General features: G+C 58.4%; 1 protein-coding gene across 8 annotated transcripts; it reads left to right on the top strand.

The window, feature by feature from the left end:
- The first annotated feature begins 2747 nt into the window (after positions 1-2747).
- On the top strand, positions 2748-17181 carry STK25 (serine/threonine kinase 25). 8 transcript variants are annotated; one of them, XM_063791791.1, is made up of 13 exons: positions 3529-3853; positions 4221-4350; positions 9612-9709; positions 10611-10841; positions 11522-11578; positions 12037-12145; positions 12904-13061; positions 13144-13329; positions 13534-13679; positions 13969-14083; positions 14532-14603; positions 15671-15807; positions 16503-17181. In XM_063791791.1, the coding sequence occupies exons 5-13, from the start codon at positions 11543-11545 to the stop codon at positions 16540-16542; spliced, it is 999 nt and encodes a 332-aa protein (XP_063647861.1). In that variant the 5' UTR covers positions 3529-3853; positions 4221-4350; positions 9612-9709; positions 10611-10841; positions 11522-11542; the 3' UTR covers positions 16543-17181. The 8 variants fall into 8 exon arrangements, with proteins under 8 accessions (XP_016806422.2, XP_063647861.1, XP_016806421.2 ...); XM_063791790.1 differs by having other exon boundaries at positions 3644-3915; XM_016950932.3 differs by lacking the exon at positions 9612-9709 and having other exon boundaries at positions 3533-3853.
- Positions 17182-17302: the final 121 nt, after the last annotated feature.

Genomic DNA, 17302 nt, shown 5'->3' with positions numbered 1-17302 from the left:
AGGAATGTTCTAACGAGGTTCCAGAATGCTCTTCATTTCTCTGTGTTTCTATTTCTTCTCACGTCATCTTTCTAATTTACGTTGGTCTCTATTGTTCATGTTGAAAGTCTTCCCAAATACCCAATATCCTTAGCAGTCTTTAAGAGACTAAGACTGAGGTGTTAGGAAGCTCACAAGGAGTTTGCATTCAAAAGCAGGACTTGTCAAGCGCTGGGCTTTGCTGTAGAAAGACTGTGTAGGAAGCCCACTCTCAGGCCAGCCTAAATCCCACCTTACAGGGGTGTCTTTTTCTGGAATACCCCCACATTATTTATGCTAGGAAACCCTGTTGCTGTATGATTTGTGTGTGTGAGGGGATGGAGGGATGAGGAGTGGGAAGCTGTTGACTCATGCACATGCCTGTCTCCATGGTGTCTCTGCTGTCGACCTCCTCTCCCCCAGCTCCAGCCCCTCACCTTTCCAGGGCTCTGTATCCAATGGAGGGGGCTCAAGTGAAGGCTTCTTCCCCCCGTTTCACTGTCACCAAGCTTTACCTCTGGACATTTGTGGCACTCACCTGCTGGGAACCCACTCCTTTCTCTGAACAGTTTCAGGGTTTAGCCTCCCTTCCTGAGCCCCTTTTGACAAGTTATCAGGTCCCTGGTAGGGAAAGAAGAACAAGCTCAAGTGCCCGATCTCTTATCTTAATCAGAAGGGGAACCCAGTTCTAATCCAGATGCTGCTATGCTGTCCTCTTTCTGGGTTTCATTTCCTTGTCTGTCAAACCAGAGGGTGGCTTGGCCAACTCACACCTGACCCAGGTTGACACAAAGTCCAACTCCAGCTTCTCTCCACTCCTACCTGAATTCCCAGCAGCATACAAACAGGACTCAGGAGACCTGGGTTCAATCCTGTCTTTGCCATATTCTGGTTGTGGCCTTGGGCAAGTCCCTTTATCTCTTAGTTATCCCTTGCCTGCCTCGGAGGGCTGTTGCAGTCACCAAGTGACTGGACCTGAAGGCAAGCTGCCCAAGGGGCTCAATTGTGAGTGTTCCCTCCTCCCACCCAAGGTCAGCCTTGTCAATAATAAACACAGTGACTCTCTGAGCACCTGCCAAGGGCCAGGCCCGCCACATACGGTGTTATTCTCACAATCTACAAGAAAATTACTATTAGCGCCATATTCCCAAGGAAGAAAGTGAGTGCCCAGAGAAAAAACTAAAATTTCTTGGAGGTGAAAAATAGAGACCAGGCTCAGTGGCTCACACCTGTACTTTGAAAGCACTTTGGAAGGCTGAGGCGGAAGGATCACTTGAGCTCAGGAGTTTGAGAACAGCCTGGACAGCATGGGGAGACCCCGTCTCTACAAAAATTAGCTGGATGTGGTGACATGTGCCTGTGGACCCAGCTACATGGGGAGCTGAGGTGGGAGGACTGCTTGAGCCTGGGAGGTCGAGGTTGCAGTAAGCCAAAATTGCCGCACTGCATTCCAGCCTGGGTGGCAGAGTAAGACCTTATCTGGAAAAAAAAAAAAGAAAGAATCACTGAAAAGAAAATTTTTATATGAAAGTTGAAAGATAAAACCGAAGAATAAGGCCGAGCGTGGTGGCTCATGCCTGTAATCCCAGCACTTTGGGAGGCAGAGGTGGGCAGATCACGAGGTCAGGAGTTTGAGACTAGCCTGACCAACATGACCAACATGATGAAACCCCGTCTCTACTAAAAATACAAAAATTAGCCGGGGGTGGTGGCGCATGCCTATAATCCCAGCTACTCAGGATGCTGAGGCAGGAGAATCGCTTGAACCTGGGAAGCGGAGGTTACAGTGAGCCAAGATCGCACCACTGCACTCCAGCCTGGGAGACAGAGTGAGACTCCGTCTCAAAACAAACACACAAACAAACAAAAACCCCGAAGAATAATAGAAGTATACAACAACAAAAAAGAAATGGAAAACAAGAGAAACGGGATGAAGGGCCTGGAAGGTCAATGCAGGAAAAGACATGGTGATGATCAAGTCCAGACGGCAGCTTAGCAAGACAGCAGCCAGGAGCAAAGGATTAACAATTGGCCAAAAGCGGACAAAGGCTGAAAAACTCTTCTAGGCACTTTTATTAATTTTTTTTTTGAGGCAGAGCCTTGCTCGGTCTCCCAGGCTGGAGTACCGTGGCACGATCTTGACTCACAGCAACCTCCGACTCCCAGGTTCAAGCGATTCTCCTGACTCAGCCTCCCTAGTAGCTGGGACTACAGGCACGCACTACCATGCCTGGCTAATTTTTGTATTTTTAGTAGAGATGAAGTTTCACCATGTTGGCTAGGCTGGCCCCGAACTCCTAACCTCAAGTGATATGCCTGCCTCAGCCTCCCAAAGTGCTGGGATTACAGGTGTGAGCCACTGCTCCCAGCTTCTAGGCACTTCGGAAAAGTGCAGCGATTACTGACCACACGAAGGCCAGAGATGCAGCAGGCATCTATTTACATGCATTAAATACATATATTATCTTCATGCATTTACACATTCATTCAACAAACATTACTGAGCGCCTGCCATGGGCTGGCATGGTCCTGGGCACAGCTCTGCTTGCAGGAAGCCCACTTTCTCCTGGGGAGTCAAAGCACAAACAAAGCCAAGTCAGTATGTAAAGAAGCAGGGGTGATGAGAGATGCGGACCCAGGAGGGGTTCAAGGGGCTGTCCTGGACGCATGACAGGGAAGCATAGCTTCTTAAAGGACTCGGCAGTGCACCATGAGAAGACACGCACCAGGGAGCAGAGAGAAACGCCAGAACCCTCTCGAAGAAGGAGGGATGTGAGGAGGTCAGGATAGTCACCTGTGCTGAGCCATCATGGAGAGTGAGGGCCTGTAAGGGTGGACACAGTATGGAGGAGGGACAAATCTTCCTCACCGGACAGGTGGGGATCCCTGCGGTGCACTAGGGGAATGCACACAGGGGGCACTATGACCTGGCGGCCCACGGGGCACGGGGACGCACCAGATAGCCTTGGGCTCTGCAAGTCCTTCCCGGACCCTGGGGAGTGCCATGACGGCTTCCAGCAGCAGTCACTGTCCTGGGCGCGTCCCGCGCTCTAGCCCAGGTGGGTCCCACCACGGTGTGACCAAGGATGTCCTATGACCACCCCTTTACAGGTAAGGAAACTGAGGCAGGAGAGGCGAAGCAACTCGCCCAAGGAATGGGCTGTGCCGGTAGCTTCTCCAAGGCCTGGTGCGCCCTGGCCTGTGCGCGTGATCCCGGGCGGGGTCTCAGTGCGAACAGGGGCTTCGCGATGTGGCCAGCGCGGGCTTATCTCCGTGCCGTGAGGACAAGGCTAGAAGCCTGGGCGGCCGCGGTGGATCCTCGTGGCGAGGCGGGGAGGGCGCCGGGCCTCACTGGCCGGCTCGAACCAGGGCTGCGCAGGGCAGAGCCCAAGGGAGAGGGCCGCGCGGCCGCCGTAACGTCGGAGACGACGCCTGGCAGGCGCCAGCAAACGCAGAAGACCCGCGAGGGCGAGGCAGGGAGGGCGCGACGCGACAACGACCACGTGCCCCGCCCGCCCAGGCGCGCGGCCTGCCGGGAGACGCAGTCCAAACCTTTCGGGAGCAGGACTAGGGGTCCCAGAGAGCCTCGCGGCGCGCATGCGAGCCCCGGCCCCCCCCCCAACTCGCGCGGCCTGCCGGGACTTGTAGTCCAACGCCAGCAGGCTTCCGGGCCCGGAGTGGGCGGTGGGACTCGGGGTCCCAGAGAGCCGTGCGCGGGCCGCGACGCCGAGCACCGCCCTCGCCGTCGCCTCCGGGCTTTCTCCGGTCGCTGCCGCCACCACCGTTGCTTCGCGGGCTGGGAGGCCCGGGGTTCCCGGGCGAACAGAGGCTGCGGGTGGGAGCCTTCGCGGGCGCTGCAGAGCGGGCCGGGGGAGGCCGGGATGGAGCCCCGCGGAGGTGGGCGCGCTGCCGGGCGGGGCGCTTGTGGCGGTTGGGGAGGGGGCAGAGGGAGGGGCCCGGGGCGGGGCTCGGTGGCGGGGACACCGGGGCGGGGGCACCGGGAGGAAGCTGCCTTGGAAGAGGTGGGGGCGGGGACGGGAGGGGCGGCGAGCCCCCGGGAGCCTGGGCGTTAGGCCCGGGCGTGGCGGGGCCCCGGCGGCCTGGGGGGTCTCCTGGGCCCCCCCCTCCGTGGAGCCCGCCGCCCCGGAGCTCGGTCTCAGATGACTGAACTGGGCACCGAGCGCCCCCGGTGTCCCTCGCAGTGGACTGACGCCGCAGGGGCGAGCTAGCCGGCTTCGCGCCTCTCCGCGGGATCCAGACGCCTCCTGGGGCTGCTGGCGGAGGGTCTGAGGCGGCGCGGCCATGGCTCACCTCCGGGGATTTGCCAACCAGGTGAGAAGGGTGCAGGTCAGGAAGACTAGCGGTCTCTCACCGAGGGGCTCCAGAGTCTCCTGGGGGTTCAGAGGGGAGCGCCACGCCGGAGCGGGCAGTGGGGTGAGGGAAGGAGCGCGCGTCGTGCGACCAGCGGAGCCGTCCTGAGGTGGGCGCAGGGCGGCCCCGGGGCTCTGCCGTGTGCCTGTGGCGTTTTGCGTGGCAGAAGCTCGCAGGCCTCTAGAAACCGAGCCCCTGGTGGCTCCGCCTGTGCGAGGGCGGTGGAGGTGCGTGAAGAGACACCGGCGCAGGGACAGGGCGCTGCCCCCAGCGCGGGGCGGGAACCTCATGTCAGCATCTGAAGGCAGTGGAAGGTCGGGGGCCACCCTGCGGCCTCGGCCTGGGCCACGGGTCATTCTGGCCGTGTTGGGCTGGGCAGGGGCTGTAGGGGAGACCCTGACGGGCGCTGAGGGGCTGAGATTGTGGAGAAGCAGATCTGAGTGGCCGGTGTGCAGGGAAAGCAGAGAACACGTGTGTGCTTTGGCCCAGGGGAGGGTGAAAAGGCTGCTCTGTGCAGGACCGTTTAACCCCTGTGAACATGAGACTCATCTTTCTTCTTTAAAGAAGTCGTTTCCACTATGGAGCCACCTTTAAGCGTCTGGTGGGACAGCCTCGGAGGGAACCACTACGGCGAGCCCTTAGCCTGGAATGAGGACCAGCTGCTGGTGCCAAAGGGCTTGCCGGGGAAGGAGGGTGGGGACAGCCAACCTGGGGCCTGGGGACTTGCATTCTCTACCCCTCCCCACTTTTTTGACTCTGGCCGCTGGGTTTTCTTACATCTTAGCTGTTCGGTTTTGTTCTTGATGCCTTGGCTCTACCTAAGGTGTTGGAATCGCCGCTAAAATGTGTGGCCCTCCTTGTTCACTCCTATGTGCTGAACGGAGAGTTGGGCCTGCAGTGGAACAGGAAGGGCGTCTGTTCGCGTAGGGGCAGGAACTGGAGTCAGGGCTGCTTTGGAGGAAACCGGACCAGCCTAGAGACCCGGAACACCATGTGCAGCTGTTGGGCCAGGCAACCTGGACCTGCGTGGTCACAGATGAGACTGGGGCTTGCTGACTGATGCTGAATTAAGCTAACAGATTTTTGGTTTGCTTTTGGCATTCTGTATCTGGTAACTTACATGACTAAGGTGCTGGGAGAAAAATCTGCCACCAGTCTATTTTATTTTATTTTTATTTTTTTGAGACGGAGTTTCGCTTTTGTTGCCCAGGCTGGAGTGCAATGGTGCAATCTCAGCTCACTGCACCCTCTGCCTCCCAAGTACAAGTGATTCTCCTGTCTCGGCCTCCCAAGTAGCTTGGATTACAGGCATGCGCCACCATGCCCAGCTAATTTTGTATTTTTAGTAGAGACGGAGTTTCACCATGTTGGTCAGGCTGGTCTCAAACTCCTGACCTCAGGTGATCTGCTTGCCCTGGCCTCCCAACGTGCTGGGATTACAGGCATGAGCCACCGCGCCCGGCCACCAGTTTATTTTTAAGAACTGCAGAAATAACTCCTTTGGGTCACAGGATGAGAAATTGGAGCTCCGAGGTGCCCCGTAACTGTGTGCTGTTGGTTCTTGGTGCGATCACACACAGGGAAGGGAGTGCGGGCACATTGGAGAAGGGATTCCAAAGGTAGGAAGCTCCTTTTGTCCTTTTAGGGATCCCTTTGTCCCAGCCTGGATGATGAGAGACTTGACTTCATATAGTGGCAGAAAACCTGAGGGGCTGTGGTTTTCTCCTGAGATGGTTGCCATGGTATCCTGTGGACCTGTGGGGCAGCCCCTTTGTGGGAGAGTGGGGCGCATTCCCCCCATAGCCTGTGCTCCTGCCTTAGACTTCTCCCCTCTACATGGCCAGTTCCTGCCTGGCCCTGGAGGGCCTGAATGGCTGTGGGGTGCCAGAGCACTGTATCACCACTCAGCTATGTGTGCTGGGTCATTCCCCTTGTTTTGTGGGGCAACACTGACAGCAGACACATTGGCAAGTGGAGGCCCCAGACCTGGCAGCCCCAGGGCTAATGTGGAGAACAGGTGTCCACCGCCCGAGTCAGCTGAGTGGCCCGAGTGATCATCCAGGCCACAGCTGCTGCTACATCCAAAAGAGGATTCGCAGCCTCCAGGCCAGGGGCCCACTTACCCTTTCTTCTCCAGGTGGGGGTGGGGATGGCTTGCCTTGGCTTGGCCTGTGATGTCATTGTAGGGCCAGGATCACAGCCAAGAGGGTTCCTGTCACACAGTTTCTGCTTGGGCTGATGAGCCCTGGCTCTGGCTTAGGGGTCCGCTGTGCTCCCCTGCTGTGAAGCAGTAGAGGTCTGAGTGCCCACCCAGGGGTTTCCCTTCCGGGGCTGCTGTGATGGAGCAGATTCAGCTCCAGGCCCTGTGTGGAGAGCAGCATGGCCTCAGCAGGGAGCAGGGAGTAGAGCAGGGCGGGAGGACGCGTCATCCAGAGAGGCCTGAAGAGTGGGAAAGGGATCTCTGGGAGTTGGAGGGCTGGTGGTGCTGGGTAATGCTGCCAGGCCATGGCCCTGCTTTCTCCAGGCCCTCTCTCAGGCCACCTTAGACAGGAGTAGATGGGAGGACACAAGCTCAGGGCACCAACCAGACCTCTGGAATCCCCAGGAGGACTCCCTTGGGGTGCTTGGCAGGGTTGGGTTGAGGCTGAGGCCAGGCCTACAGGCTAACGGCTCGGTGGAGCAGCGTCCCAGGGCCCTGAGTAAGCGTTGATGGGCTGAGCAAACGGAGGATTTGACAAGGTGGCGTTGGGCCTGCTGGAGGAGGAGCAGGCAGAAGAGGGGCTGCTTCTGCAGATCACCTGAGGTCAGGAGTTCAAGACTAGCCTGGCCAACATGGTGAAACCCTGTCTCTACAAAAATTCAAAAAAAAAAAAAATTAACGGGGCATGATGGCGGGTGCCTGTAAGTCCAGCTACTCGGGAGGCTGAGGTGGAAGAATCGCTTGAACCTGGGAGGTGGAGGTTGCAGTGAGCTGAGATCACGCCACTGCACTCCAGCCTGGGCAACAGAGCGAGACTCTATCTCAAAAAAAAAAGAAAAAGAAGAGGGGCTGCTTCTTAACCTTGTCCTGCACCTGGCATCCAGGACTGGGCTAGGAACGGGTGGTCCTCCACCAGAAATGGAGCAAACGGAGGAGGAAACGGAGATGATGCTCTCTATGGCAGGAGGGTGATATTTTAACACTGACTGCTTACCTGTGACAGCCAGTGGGCTGATGAGCTTATGCTTTGACATGCACTTGTGGTCCCAGCTACTCAGGAGGCTGAGGAGACCAGCCTGGGCACACAGCGAGACCCCCCATCTCAAAAAAAGATTGCATGTTCTGGGTTGACTTTCCTTTCAGATGGGGGCTGGTTCTGACCTCATCTGTGCCACCCACCCTCAACCTGGAGACAGCTGAGCACCTGTGACTTGTTAGCTTTGAATTTTTCCTGGCTTCTCTTTAGAACACATGGTCAGCTGCAGTGATGGGGCTGGGGGCAGACACAGCTCACCTTGACCGGAATGACCCCAGGCAGTACTCAGCTCTCTCTATCCTGCCGAGTTTCTTGACCTTGGCTTTGGGGACTCCTGGTAGCAGGTGGGCTCAAGGCACCCCCTGCTGTTTCCTCCATGGGTACTGGCTTTAGGACTGGGCTGCTGTACTGATGAGAGAATGAGAAAGGTCACTTTTGACTCGACCAGCTGTCTCAACTGGCCAGACCTTTGGGCTACACTGCAGCTGGCCTGCTCTAGCTGCTGCATGGGGGCCACCTGCACACCCCCGGGCCTTGACAAGCCAGCCTTGCAGGGAAAGGTTAGGTGGCCTCTGGCCCTCCCCTAACTGCCTTTCCTTCCCCAGAGTTCCTGTCACCTCGGGGTCTGGCGCTCAAAAAGGGATGTGCAGCAGCATGTTTCAAGGTGGGGGCCTGTGTGCCGCCCCTTCCACCCTCCTGGTTAGGAACCCTGGGAGGTCAGCTTATTGGCAGTTTCACACGGAAATGTCGCCTCAGGCTGGTGCAGTGTCCAGTTGGCTTCAGCCAGCTCCTCCGCTGGGCTTAGGCCTGGGGTGGACCCAGCACACAGGTGTCCAGGGGGTGAGCGTGAGGGCTGTGTGTGGTATACCCTATCCTTCTTGGAGGGCACGGTCTCCCCAGGCCCAGGAATGTGGAGGGCACCCCCACCCAAGGACCTGTCCTGTCTTCAGTGTTTTTTGTGGCATAATTAGTCGTTTTGCCTTTTTTTTTTTTTTTTTTTTTTGAGACGGAGTCTTGCTCTGTCGCCCAGGCTGGAGTGCAGTGGCACGATCTCCACCTTCTGGGTTCATGACATTATCCTGCCTCAGCCTCCCGAGTAGCTGGGACTGCAGGCGCCCACCACCACACCTGGCTAATTTTTTGTATTTTTTAGTAGAGATGGGGTTTCACCGTGTTAGCCAGGGTGGTCTTGATCTCCTGACCTCGTGATCTGCCCGCCTCGGCCTCCCAAAGTGTTGGGATTACAGGCGTGAACCACCGCGCCCGGCCCGTTTTGCCTTTTTTATGCTCTGCCACACTAAATTGGCATCAAGACCCTTGATGTTGTTAGGGGAGGGGCCGTGCGTGGTGGCTCACGCCTGTAATCCCAGCACTTTGGGAGGCTGAGGTGGGCAGATCACCTGAAGTCAGGAGTTCGAGACCAGCCTGGCCAACATGGTGAAACCTTATCTTTACTAAAAATACAAAAAATTAACTGAGGGTGGTGGTGCATGCCTGTAATTCCAGCTACTTGGGAGGCTGAGGCAGAAGAATCGCTTGAACCCAGGAGGCAGAGGTTGCAGTGAGCCAAGATTGCGCCACTACACTCCAGCCTGGGTGACAGAGCGAAAAGCCATCTCAAAAACATTTAAAAAAGGGTCGAGGCTTGAGGACACACCTCTGCTGGCTTCCCCTGGACTCTGGGCCTGGGCCACAGACCAGGCACCTTCCACACCAGTGGCTCAGAAACTTTTAGGCGTTGCTTCTTTAAATCTGAGGACTGTGTGAGGCAGCTTTCTGCATCAAGAAAGCATCAAGTTTCTAACTCCGCGCTGGTGTAGCTGTCAGGAGGACTTATGTAGGGGTGAGGGAAGCCCTTTCTAAATACGTGACTTTCAGGAGTGAAGGAGAACTTGGTTAACACATACTGAGGTTTTTTGTTTTTGATGAGGTTTTTTTTTTAAATTTTTTATTTTTTTGAGACATAGTTTCGCTCTTGTTGCCCAGGCTGGAGTGCGATGGTGCGATCTCGGCTCACCGCAACCTCCGCTTCCCTGATTCAAGTGATTCTTCTGTCTTGGACTCTCAAGTAGCTCGGATCACAGGCATGCGCAACCTCGCCCGGCTAATTTTTTTTGTATTCAGTAGAGATGGGGTTTTACCATGTTAGTCAGGCTGGTTGCGAACTCCTGACTTCAGGTGATCAACCCGCCTTGGCCTCCCAGAGTGCTGGGATTTCAGGTGTGCACCACCAAGCCTGGCCTGATGAGTTTATTTTTTAGTAATTTCAGATTTATAGCAAATTAAGTAAGAGCTCCCAAATCCCCCCTCACCCCCAGGGGCCATTCACCTATTAACATCTGTCACGGGGCTGGCATGTTGTTCGGGTTAGATGAGGCAACCTTCATGCCGTGTCATCACCTGAAGCTCCTGTTTCCAGCAGGGTTCATCGAGTTGGCCTGGCCTCTTTATACTTTCTGGGGACTTTTTCCCTTGCATGGAAAGTTCAGTTTAGGTTTTTTTGTTGTTGTTTGTTTGTTTGTTTTTTTAATGGAGTTTGATTCTTGTTGCCCAGGTTGGAGTGCAATGGTGCGGTCTTGGCTCACTGCAACCTCCGCCTCCCGGGTTCAAGCAATTCTCCTGCCTCAGCCTCCTGAGTAGCTGGGATTATTACAGGCACGAGCCGCCACGCCCAGATAATTTTTTTGTATTAGAGATGGGGTTTCACCATGCTGGCCAGGCTGGTCTCGAACTCCTGACCTCAAGTGATCCACCTGCCTCGGCCTCCCAAAGTGCTAGAATTACAGGCGTGAGCCACCGCGCCCGGCCAAGTTTAGTTTTTGAACAAAAAGGGAGAAAGGAAGAAACCAGAGAAGAATTGAGGTGCGCTCCCTCGGACTCCCCCTTCCCTACAGGTCCCTTCCTCCCCAGCAGGGCAGCCTCTGCCTGTCCCCCGCCTCTCGTGACCGGCGCTGTCTGCCCTCTGTCCCCTCCCTGGCCCCACAGCACTCTCGAGTGGACCCTGAGGAGCTCTTCACCAAGCTCGACCGCATTGGCAAGGGCTCGTTTGGGGAGGTCTACAAGGGCATCGATAACCACACGAAGGAGGTGGTGGCCATCAAGATCATCGACCTGGAGGAGGCCGAGGATGAGATCGAGGACATCCAGCAGGAGATCACTGTCCTCAGCCAGTGCGACAGCCCCTACATCACCCGCTACTTTGGCTCCTACCTAAAGGTGCCTGTTGTGGGGAGGCGGGGACCCTGCTGGTGCTGTGCCCGGCTCTCTTCCATGTCAGAGGGACTGAGTGACATGCCAGAGGGTGCAAGGCGGTCTTGACGGTTCAGTGCATGCCCTCCGGGAAATTGCCCTGGGCAGGCAGGGTGTGAGCAGGGTCCACGAGGGTCAGTTGGCTCTAAATGGCCATTGGGACCCACTTGCCTGCCTGTGGTAATGCAGTGAGCGCGCTGTTAGGAGCACTCTGGGGGGCCCCTGCTGGCAGTGGTGAGTGGGCCTGTGAGGAGCAGGTGGCTGGTGGTGCCAGTGTCTGGGGTGTAGGGAACGCTGTGGCCATCCTGCCCAGGAGGGTGATGGGTGTGTCGGGTCACGTGCTTGCCAGCCATGCCCTCTTCCCAGCCCTGTAGGACTGGATCAGCAGCCTGGTTTTTGATGGGGTCTTGGTGAAGTGGAGTCAGCCACTGCTGTGTGTACTCAACCTGTCCTCTGAGCATCTGTAGCAGTAGTGTGGCAGGAGGGGAAGATGGGCAAGGCCGAGAGAGCCCTTTCCTGTTCAGGGTTCTTGGCAGGGATGGGACCGGTGGGGCCTGGGCCCTGGCTGACTCCGGCCTGTGACTCCCACCCTGGAGCATGCCCTTCCTCTTGCTGCCAAATGCTGATGGGTTTGTCTCCGGTCCCAGAGCACCAAGCTGTGGATCATCATGGAGTACCTGGGCGGCGGCTCAGCACTGGACTTGGTGAGGCATAGGCCATGGCAGTGGGGGGTCATGCAGTGTCCGAGTCCCCTGCCCCTCAGACTCATGGGCTCCAGGGGCCACCTCTCGTTTGGTGTCATGGCACGTTAGGTGTTAATTAGGAATCGTCTAAAGCAAAAATGAACTGCCATCTGCACGTCTGCCCAGTTGGTGCTGAAAGGGATCCTGGCCTGTGGGAGTGGGCGGGGGCAGGCCTGCTGGGAGATGGCTGGGAGCCTATTTTTCTGTTACATGACAGTAAGGTGAGGCTGGTTTATATGCTTTAGAAAGAGCCTCCACCACCCCGCTCCCATCTGAAACTTAGTTCTGTTTGGGAAGTAAAGGAACACGAAGCCCCCAGCTATCTGCAGGGACAGCCCTTCCCTGTCAGAGAGGCAGAGAACTCAGGCATTGGGCCTGGGACAGGAGCTGAGGCCCTGCTGTCGCACCTTCCTCTCCAGCTTAAACCAGGTCCCCTGGAGGAGACGTACATTGCCACGATCCTGCGGGAGATTCTGAAGGGCCTGGATTATCTGCACTCCGAACGCAAGATCCACCGAGACATCAAAGGTCCTGCTGGGGGTGGAGGTGGCTCTTGTAACGTCCTGAGCCCCACTGACCTTAGAGAGGCCGGGGCCTGTGAGGGGCAAGTGGCAAGTGGTGCCCAGGGTCTGGAGTATAGAGAACCTTGTGGCCACCCTGAAACTGAGCAGTCCTGTCTCGCTCCCTTTCCAGAAGATACTACTTGTAACGGTTTCCTCGTACGCTGAGGAAACCAGCTGTGGACTGAGTGTAGGAAAGGGCCACACTTGGCTGGAGTTGTTGGTTCCCTGTGGCGCACGGCACAGCAGCAGGTGTAGAACTGAGTAGCCCCAGCGTGTGGTCTGGCCCTGCTGAGAGCAGACGGGAGGCTGGGCCAGCCCATGGGGAGGGACTTGCCACTGGCAACAAGCCATCTCTGTCATGTAGGGGACGATTCTGGTGGAGCAGGGGGCTTCCTGGCAGGCCCGTGTTGGCCACACCCTTGGTCAGGGTCACCTCTGCGGTAGCCCCCAGTGGGCGAAGTCGCTTGTCGTTGGGATTTGTTGTAAAAGCCAAATGCAGGAAGAGCCCTGGAGCTCGGAGTGGAGCCCTTGGGCTCCTGCTGGCAGTGCGCCTGTGGCCCTAGGTGGCCCTGGGTTTGAGAGCGGCAAGGAGGGCTGAGGTCCTGAGGACAGCCCTGCTGTGCCCTAGGAGGCCAGGTGGATGGTACCCTGGCCCTTCTCAGGGGGCCCGGGGTGGAGCCACGTGGAGCCTGGGATGACGCCCGCCTGTCCTGTGTCAAGCAGCTGCCAACGTGCTACTCTCGGAGCAGGGGGACGTGAAGCTGGCGGACTTTGGGGTAGCAGGGCAGCTCACAGACACGCAGATTAAGAGGAACACATTCGTGGGCACCCCCTTCTGGATGGCGCCTGAGGTCATCAAGCAGTCGGCCTACGACTTCAAGGTGGGTGCGGCGGGCGGGCGGGTGCGGGCACCATGCCTGGCTCGGGTGCTCAGGGCAGCGACAGTCCTTGTGTTCTGTCCAGGCTGACATCTGGTCCCTGGGGATCACGGCCATTGAGCTGGCCAAGGGGGAGCCTCCAAACTCTGACCTCCACCCCATGCGCGTCCTGTTCCTGATTCCCAAGAACAGCCCACCCACGCTGGAGGGCCAGCACAGCAAGCCCTTCAAGGAGTTCGTGGAGGCCTGCCTCAACAAAGACCCCCGATTCGTAAGGCCCGCCTCTGGCCCGGTCCCTTCTACACAGGATGTGGAGGGAGGGCGTTCGCTCGGGGTGGGCGGCACAGCCCGGAGGCCCAGGCCCACCAGCCTCGTAGCCGTGAGGACCCGCCCCGGTCCAGGCTGCCTCACGTTGGCTTCTCTTAGGCAGAGCTTGGCTGGGCCCAGTGACTAGTGTTCCCCTGACCCCCTGCAGCGGCCCACGGCCAAGGAGCTCCTGAAGCACAAGTTCATCACCCGCTACACCAAGAAGACCTCCTTCCTCACGGAGCTCATCGACCGCTATAAGCGCTGGAAGTCAGAGGGGCATGGCGAGGAGTCCAGCTCTGAGGACTCTGACATGTAGGGACCTGGTTTATCCTCATGGTGACCCTAGGTGCTGTGACGTGGGTGGTCCCCACTCCGGAAGCAGGGGCGTGGGCCCTGGGGGTGAGGGTGACCGGATACAGTGTTGGGCAGGGACCCCCTCAAGGCTGCAGGACGGGGCCTGCTGAGGCATCAGCTGGACCCCGTGGCCTGGCAGAGCCCCGTCTGGTACCTCGGGTTTCCCTTGGCCGTGCGGTGTGCCCTGAGGCCCTCATGCCTCCTGGCCCTCTCCCCACTGGCCCTGGCAACTCCTCATCCTCTTCAGTGATGGCGAGGCGGAGGACGGGGAGCAGGGCCCCATCTGGACGTTCCCCCCTACCATCCGGCCGAGTCCACACAGCAAGCTTCACAAGGGGACGGCTCTGCACAGTTCACAGAAGGTCTGTTCCTGGCCTGGCCTTTGCCCTCTGTGCACCCCTGGGGCCGTGGGATGGGCTGGATGCGGGACCCAGCTTTGTCCACCCAGTGTCTGGAGCTTGGACAAGGAGCTTGGGAAAGGCAGGGGTGGTCTGAAGCCCACTGTGACACCGGGCCTGGTGTGGAGACCCTGAGCCCCAGCATGTGCCGGGAAGATGAGGGCCTGTTCGGAGCCAAATTTGTGAGGAGAGGGTGGGAGTCACAGGCCCTCAGAGTCAGGAGAGGGTGGGAGTTGCCCTCAGAGTCAGGCCATCCGGGTGGCTTGATGGTTTTGGGGCCGGCCCTGGACATGTGCCCCGACAGGCTGCTCCCAGTCTCTGTCTCTTCAAGGCTAGAGCCTGGGCAGGGATGGGAGTGCCCTGCCTGTCGCCTGCACTGCCCTGCTCACCCTGGGCCTCCACTCCTTTGCAGCCTGCGGAGCCCGTCAAGAGGCAGCCGAGGTCCCAGTGCCTGTCCACGCTGGTCCGGCCCGTCTTCGGAGAGGTGAGGATGGGGCTGGGGCTGGGCCTGGAGTCCCGTCAAGGACAAGGCTGTGACACTGTTGCACGGAGATGTCTCCCTCACAGCACTGTGGGGCGGTTTCAGCTTCTAGCTTTCCTGCAGCTGATTATGGGCTGGGTTTTCTGAGTGGAAGGAGCAGAATCTGCTACAATGACTCCTTTTGTACTCCCAGACCTGCCAAGGTTCTCTGGGTTCCTAGGGTGACTTTTTTTTCTTCAGGTGCAAACACAGATGATCCTTCTATAGAGAAAACAGAGAAGGTTTAGTCGGGGTCCATCCCCGGGCAGGTGCCGCCCTGGTTAGTCACGTGACCCTGCATCAACTTCACCTGCTGATGGGCAGTCAGCACCGTCCTCAGAAATGTGATACAGCCAGGATCTCTGTGCCCAGGGCGTGGCCAGTGGGCTTGGGCCCAGGTGTGCCCTCCAGGAGCCCCACCTGGAGCCTGGGGAGGGAGGATGGACGATGTGGGTGAGAGGTGGTGACGGCAGGGCCTGCCTGAGGACGGCAAAGGGAGGAGCACGGTCGAGGGACATTGGCCCCAGCCCATGTGGAGACCCCAGCGGGAAGCAGCCACTCAGGCCCAGGTCCTGGGCAGCCTGCTGATCCAGCCACAGCCCTCCGAGGGTGGGTGACACCCGGTGACAGGAGGCTCAGATGCTGGTGTCCTGATGGAGGTCAGATCTGGGCCTGGTCGTGCAGTGTGCTTTGGGAGTTTCTGGGCTTCGTGTTTTTGGGTCTGATTAGACCCATTCAGTGGCTTCCATGACCCTCAGCTGGGAGGAAGCCATCTGGTCCCCTCCTGAGAACCGAGGTCTGAGATTCCCTGGAGTGTAGGGGGAGGGTAGGTGCTGTGGGGAAGGACCACTAGGGTCCCCATTGGCAGGGCAGGGGCAGAGGCTCACTTCCCGGCTTGCTGAAGGGCTCCCGGGTGTGGGTCCTAGGCGAAGGCCCTGAAGGCCTCCAGTGTGACTGTGGCCGAGCAAAGGAGCAGGCTCCCTGAAGGCCTGTCTTGGGGTCCAGGGTCAGGCGTGGTGGTCTTTTCACAGCTCAAAGAGAAGCACAAGCAGAGCGGCGGGAGCGTGGGTGCGCTGGAGGAGCTGGAGAACGCCTTCAGCCTGGCCGAGGAGTCCTGCCCCGGCATCTCAGACAAGCTGATGGTGCACCTGGTGGAGCGAGTGCAGAGGTGAGGGCGGCCGTGCCATAGGGTCGGGGAGGGCACCCCCACCAAGAAGCTGGACGTGGGGTGAGGTCCAGTGCCCACTCGTGGGTGTGGCTGCATTTGGCACTACATGGGCTCGCTTCACTCTGGGAAGGCGCAGCGTGGCATCCTCTTCCTTGTTTGGACCCAGCTCACAGGGCCATGGAGACTTTGGGGCTGGAGAGAGTGGGCAGGGCCTTTCCAGTCTAAGTGTCTGAGGCAGTGTCTCAGGGTCCCGGCCTCAGTGGCCACATGGCTGTCCTCAGCTGGCCTCTGCCCTCCACCTGGTGGCTCCCGGGAGCTACTCTGACACGCTGGTGGCAAAACGTCAGAGCTGCCCCTGTGCTGACTCGAGTCCTTAGCACAGAGACAGGGCAGGACAGATGCTGGGCCCTCCACCGCCCAACGGACTTAGGGTCCAACCGCCATGCCGCCGGCAGATGCGCCAAGTCCTGGTCCACACACAGGGACCCCTTCCCGGCGCCCCTGGGCAGCAGCTCTGGGGGTGGGGTCTGGGCCAGTCATTGCTGCTCCTGAGACCCTGTGCATTGGGGACACCTTCAGACCCACGTGGTGCGGTGGCTTGTCAGGGCTGCCACCGCAGACTGCACACCCAAGAGGCCGTCAGGAGCCTGGGCACAGAGGTGCACGCACGCAGCAGTGGGCTCTTCTCTCTGCAGGTTTTCACACAACAGAAACCACCTGACATCCACCCGCTGAAGCGCGCTGCTGTTCAGATAGGGGACGGAAGGTCGTTTGTTTTTGTTCTGAGCTCCGTAAGAACTGTGCTGACTTGGAAGGTGCCCTGTGCTGTGTCGTGCCTGCAGGGACACGTCGGATCCCGTGGGCCTCACATGCCAGGTCACCAGGTCACCGTCTCCTTCCACCCCTGCAGTGTGCTGTTCTGCACGTCAGGGACGCTGTTCTCTATGCCCACTGCCCTCCTCCCTCTCCTGGCCCAGCAGTATTGCTCACGGGGGCTCCAGCAGCCGGCGTGGCCCTCATGAGCTACGCCTGGGTCTTCTGCAGACTCATGCAGCCCTATGGCCGCTCAGACCAAGGCGCAGAGCAACTATCAGGGCAGCTCTGCCTCCTCCTCCCATGAGGTGGGGAGAGGCAACAGGGCAGCCCCCAGAGGAGTGTCCTGGCCGCTGTCCTCCCGGGGCCCATGATGGCCATAGATTTGCCTTGTGGTGTTGGATCAGGTACTGTGTCTGCTCATAAGTACTTGTGTCATCCAGAATGTTTTGTTTTTTAAGAAAATTGAATTGTTTCCTGAAATATTCTGAGGTTAATATGTTAGTTTTCATAGAACATTGAGAGGCCCCTGCCACTTTCAATAAAGACCTGACTTGGAGACATGCAGGTGTGTGTGGTGGGGCCCGGGCCATGCGGGGCTGCAGCGTCCCTGGTCCCGAGTCCTCATCGCAGCACGCAGAGACGGCAGCCCAGCCCCCACTTCGAAACTTCCCTGTGACGG

The sequence above is a fragment of the Pan troglodytes genome, chromosome 13 (genome assembly GCF_028858775.2).
Source record: "Pan troglodytes isolate AG18354 chromosome 13, NHGRI_mPanTro3-v2.0_pri, whole genome shotgun sequence".
Classification (NCBI taxonomy): domain Eukaryota; kingdom Metazoa; phylum Chordata; class Mammalia; order Primates; family Hominidae; genus Pan; species Pan troglodytes.
Note: the sequence above shows the minus strand (reverse complement) of the source record. Positions and strands in the feature narration are given on the sequence as shown.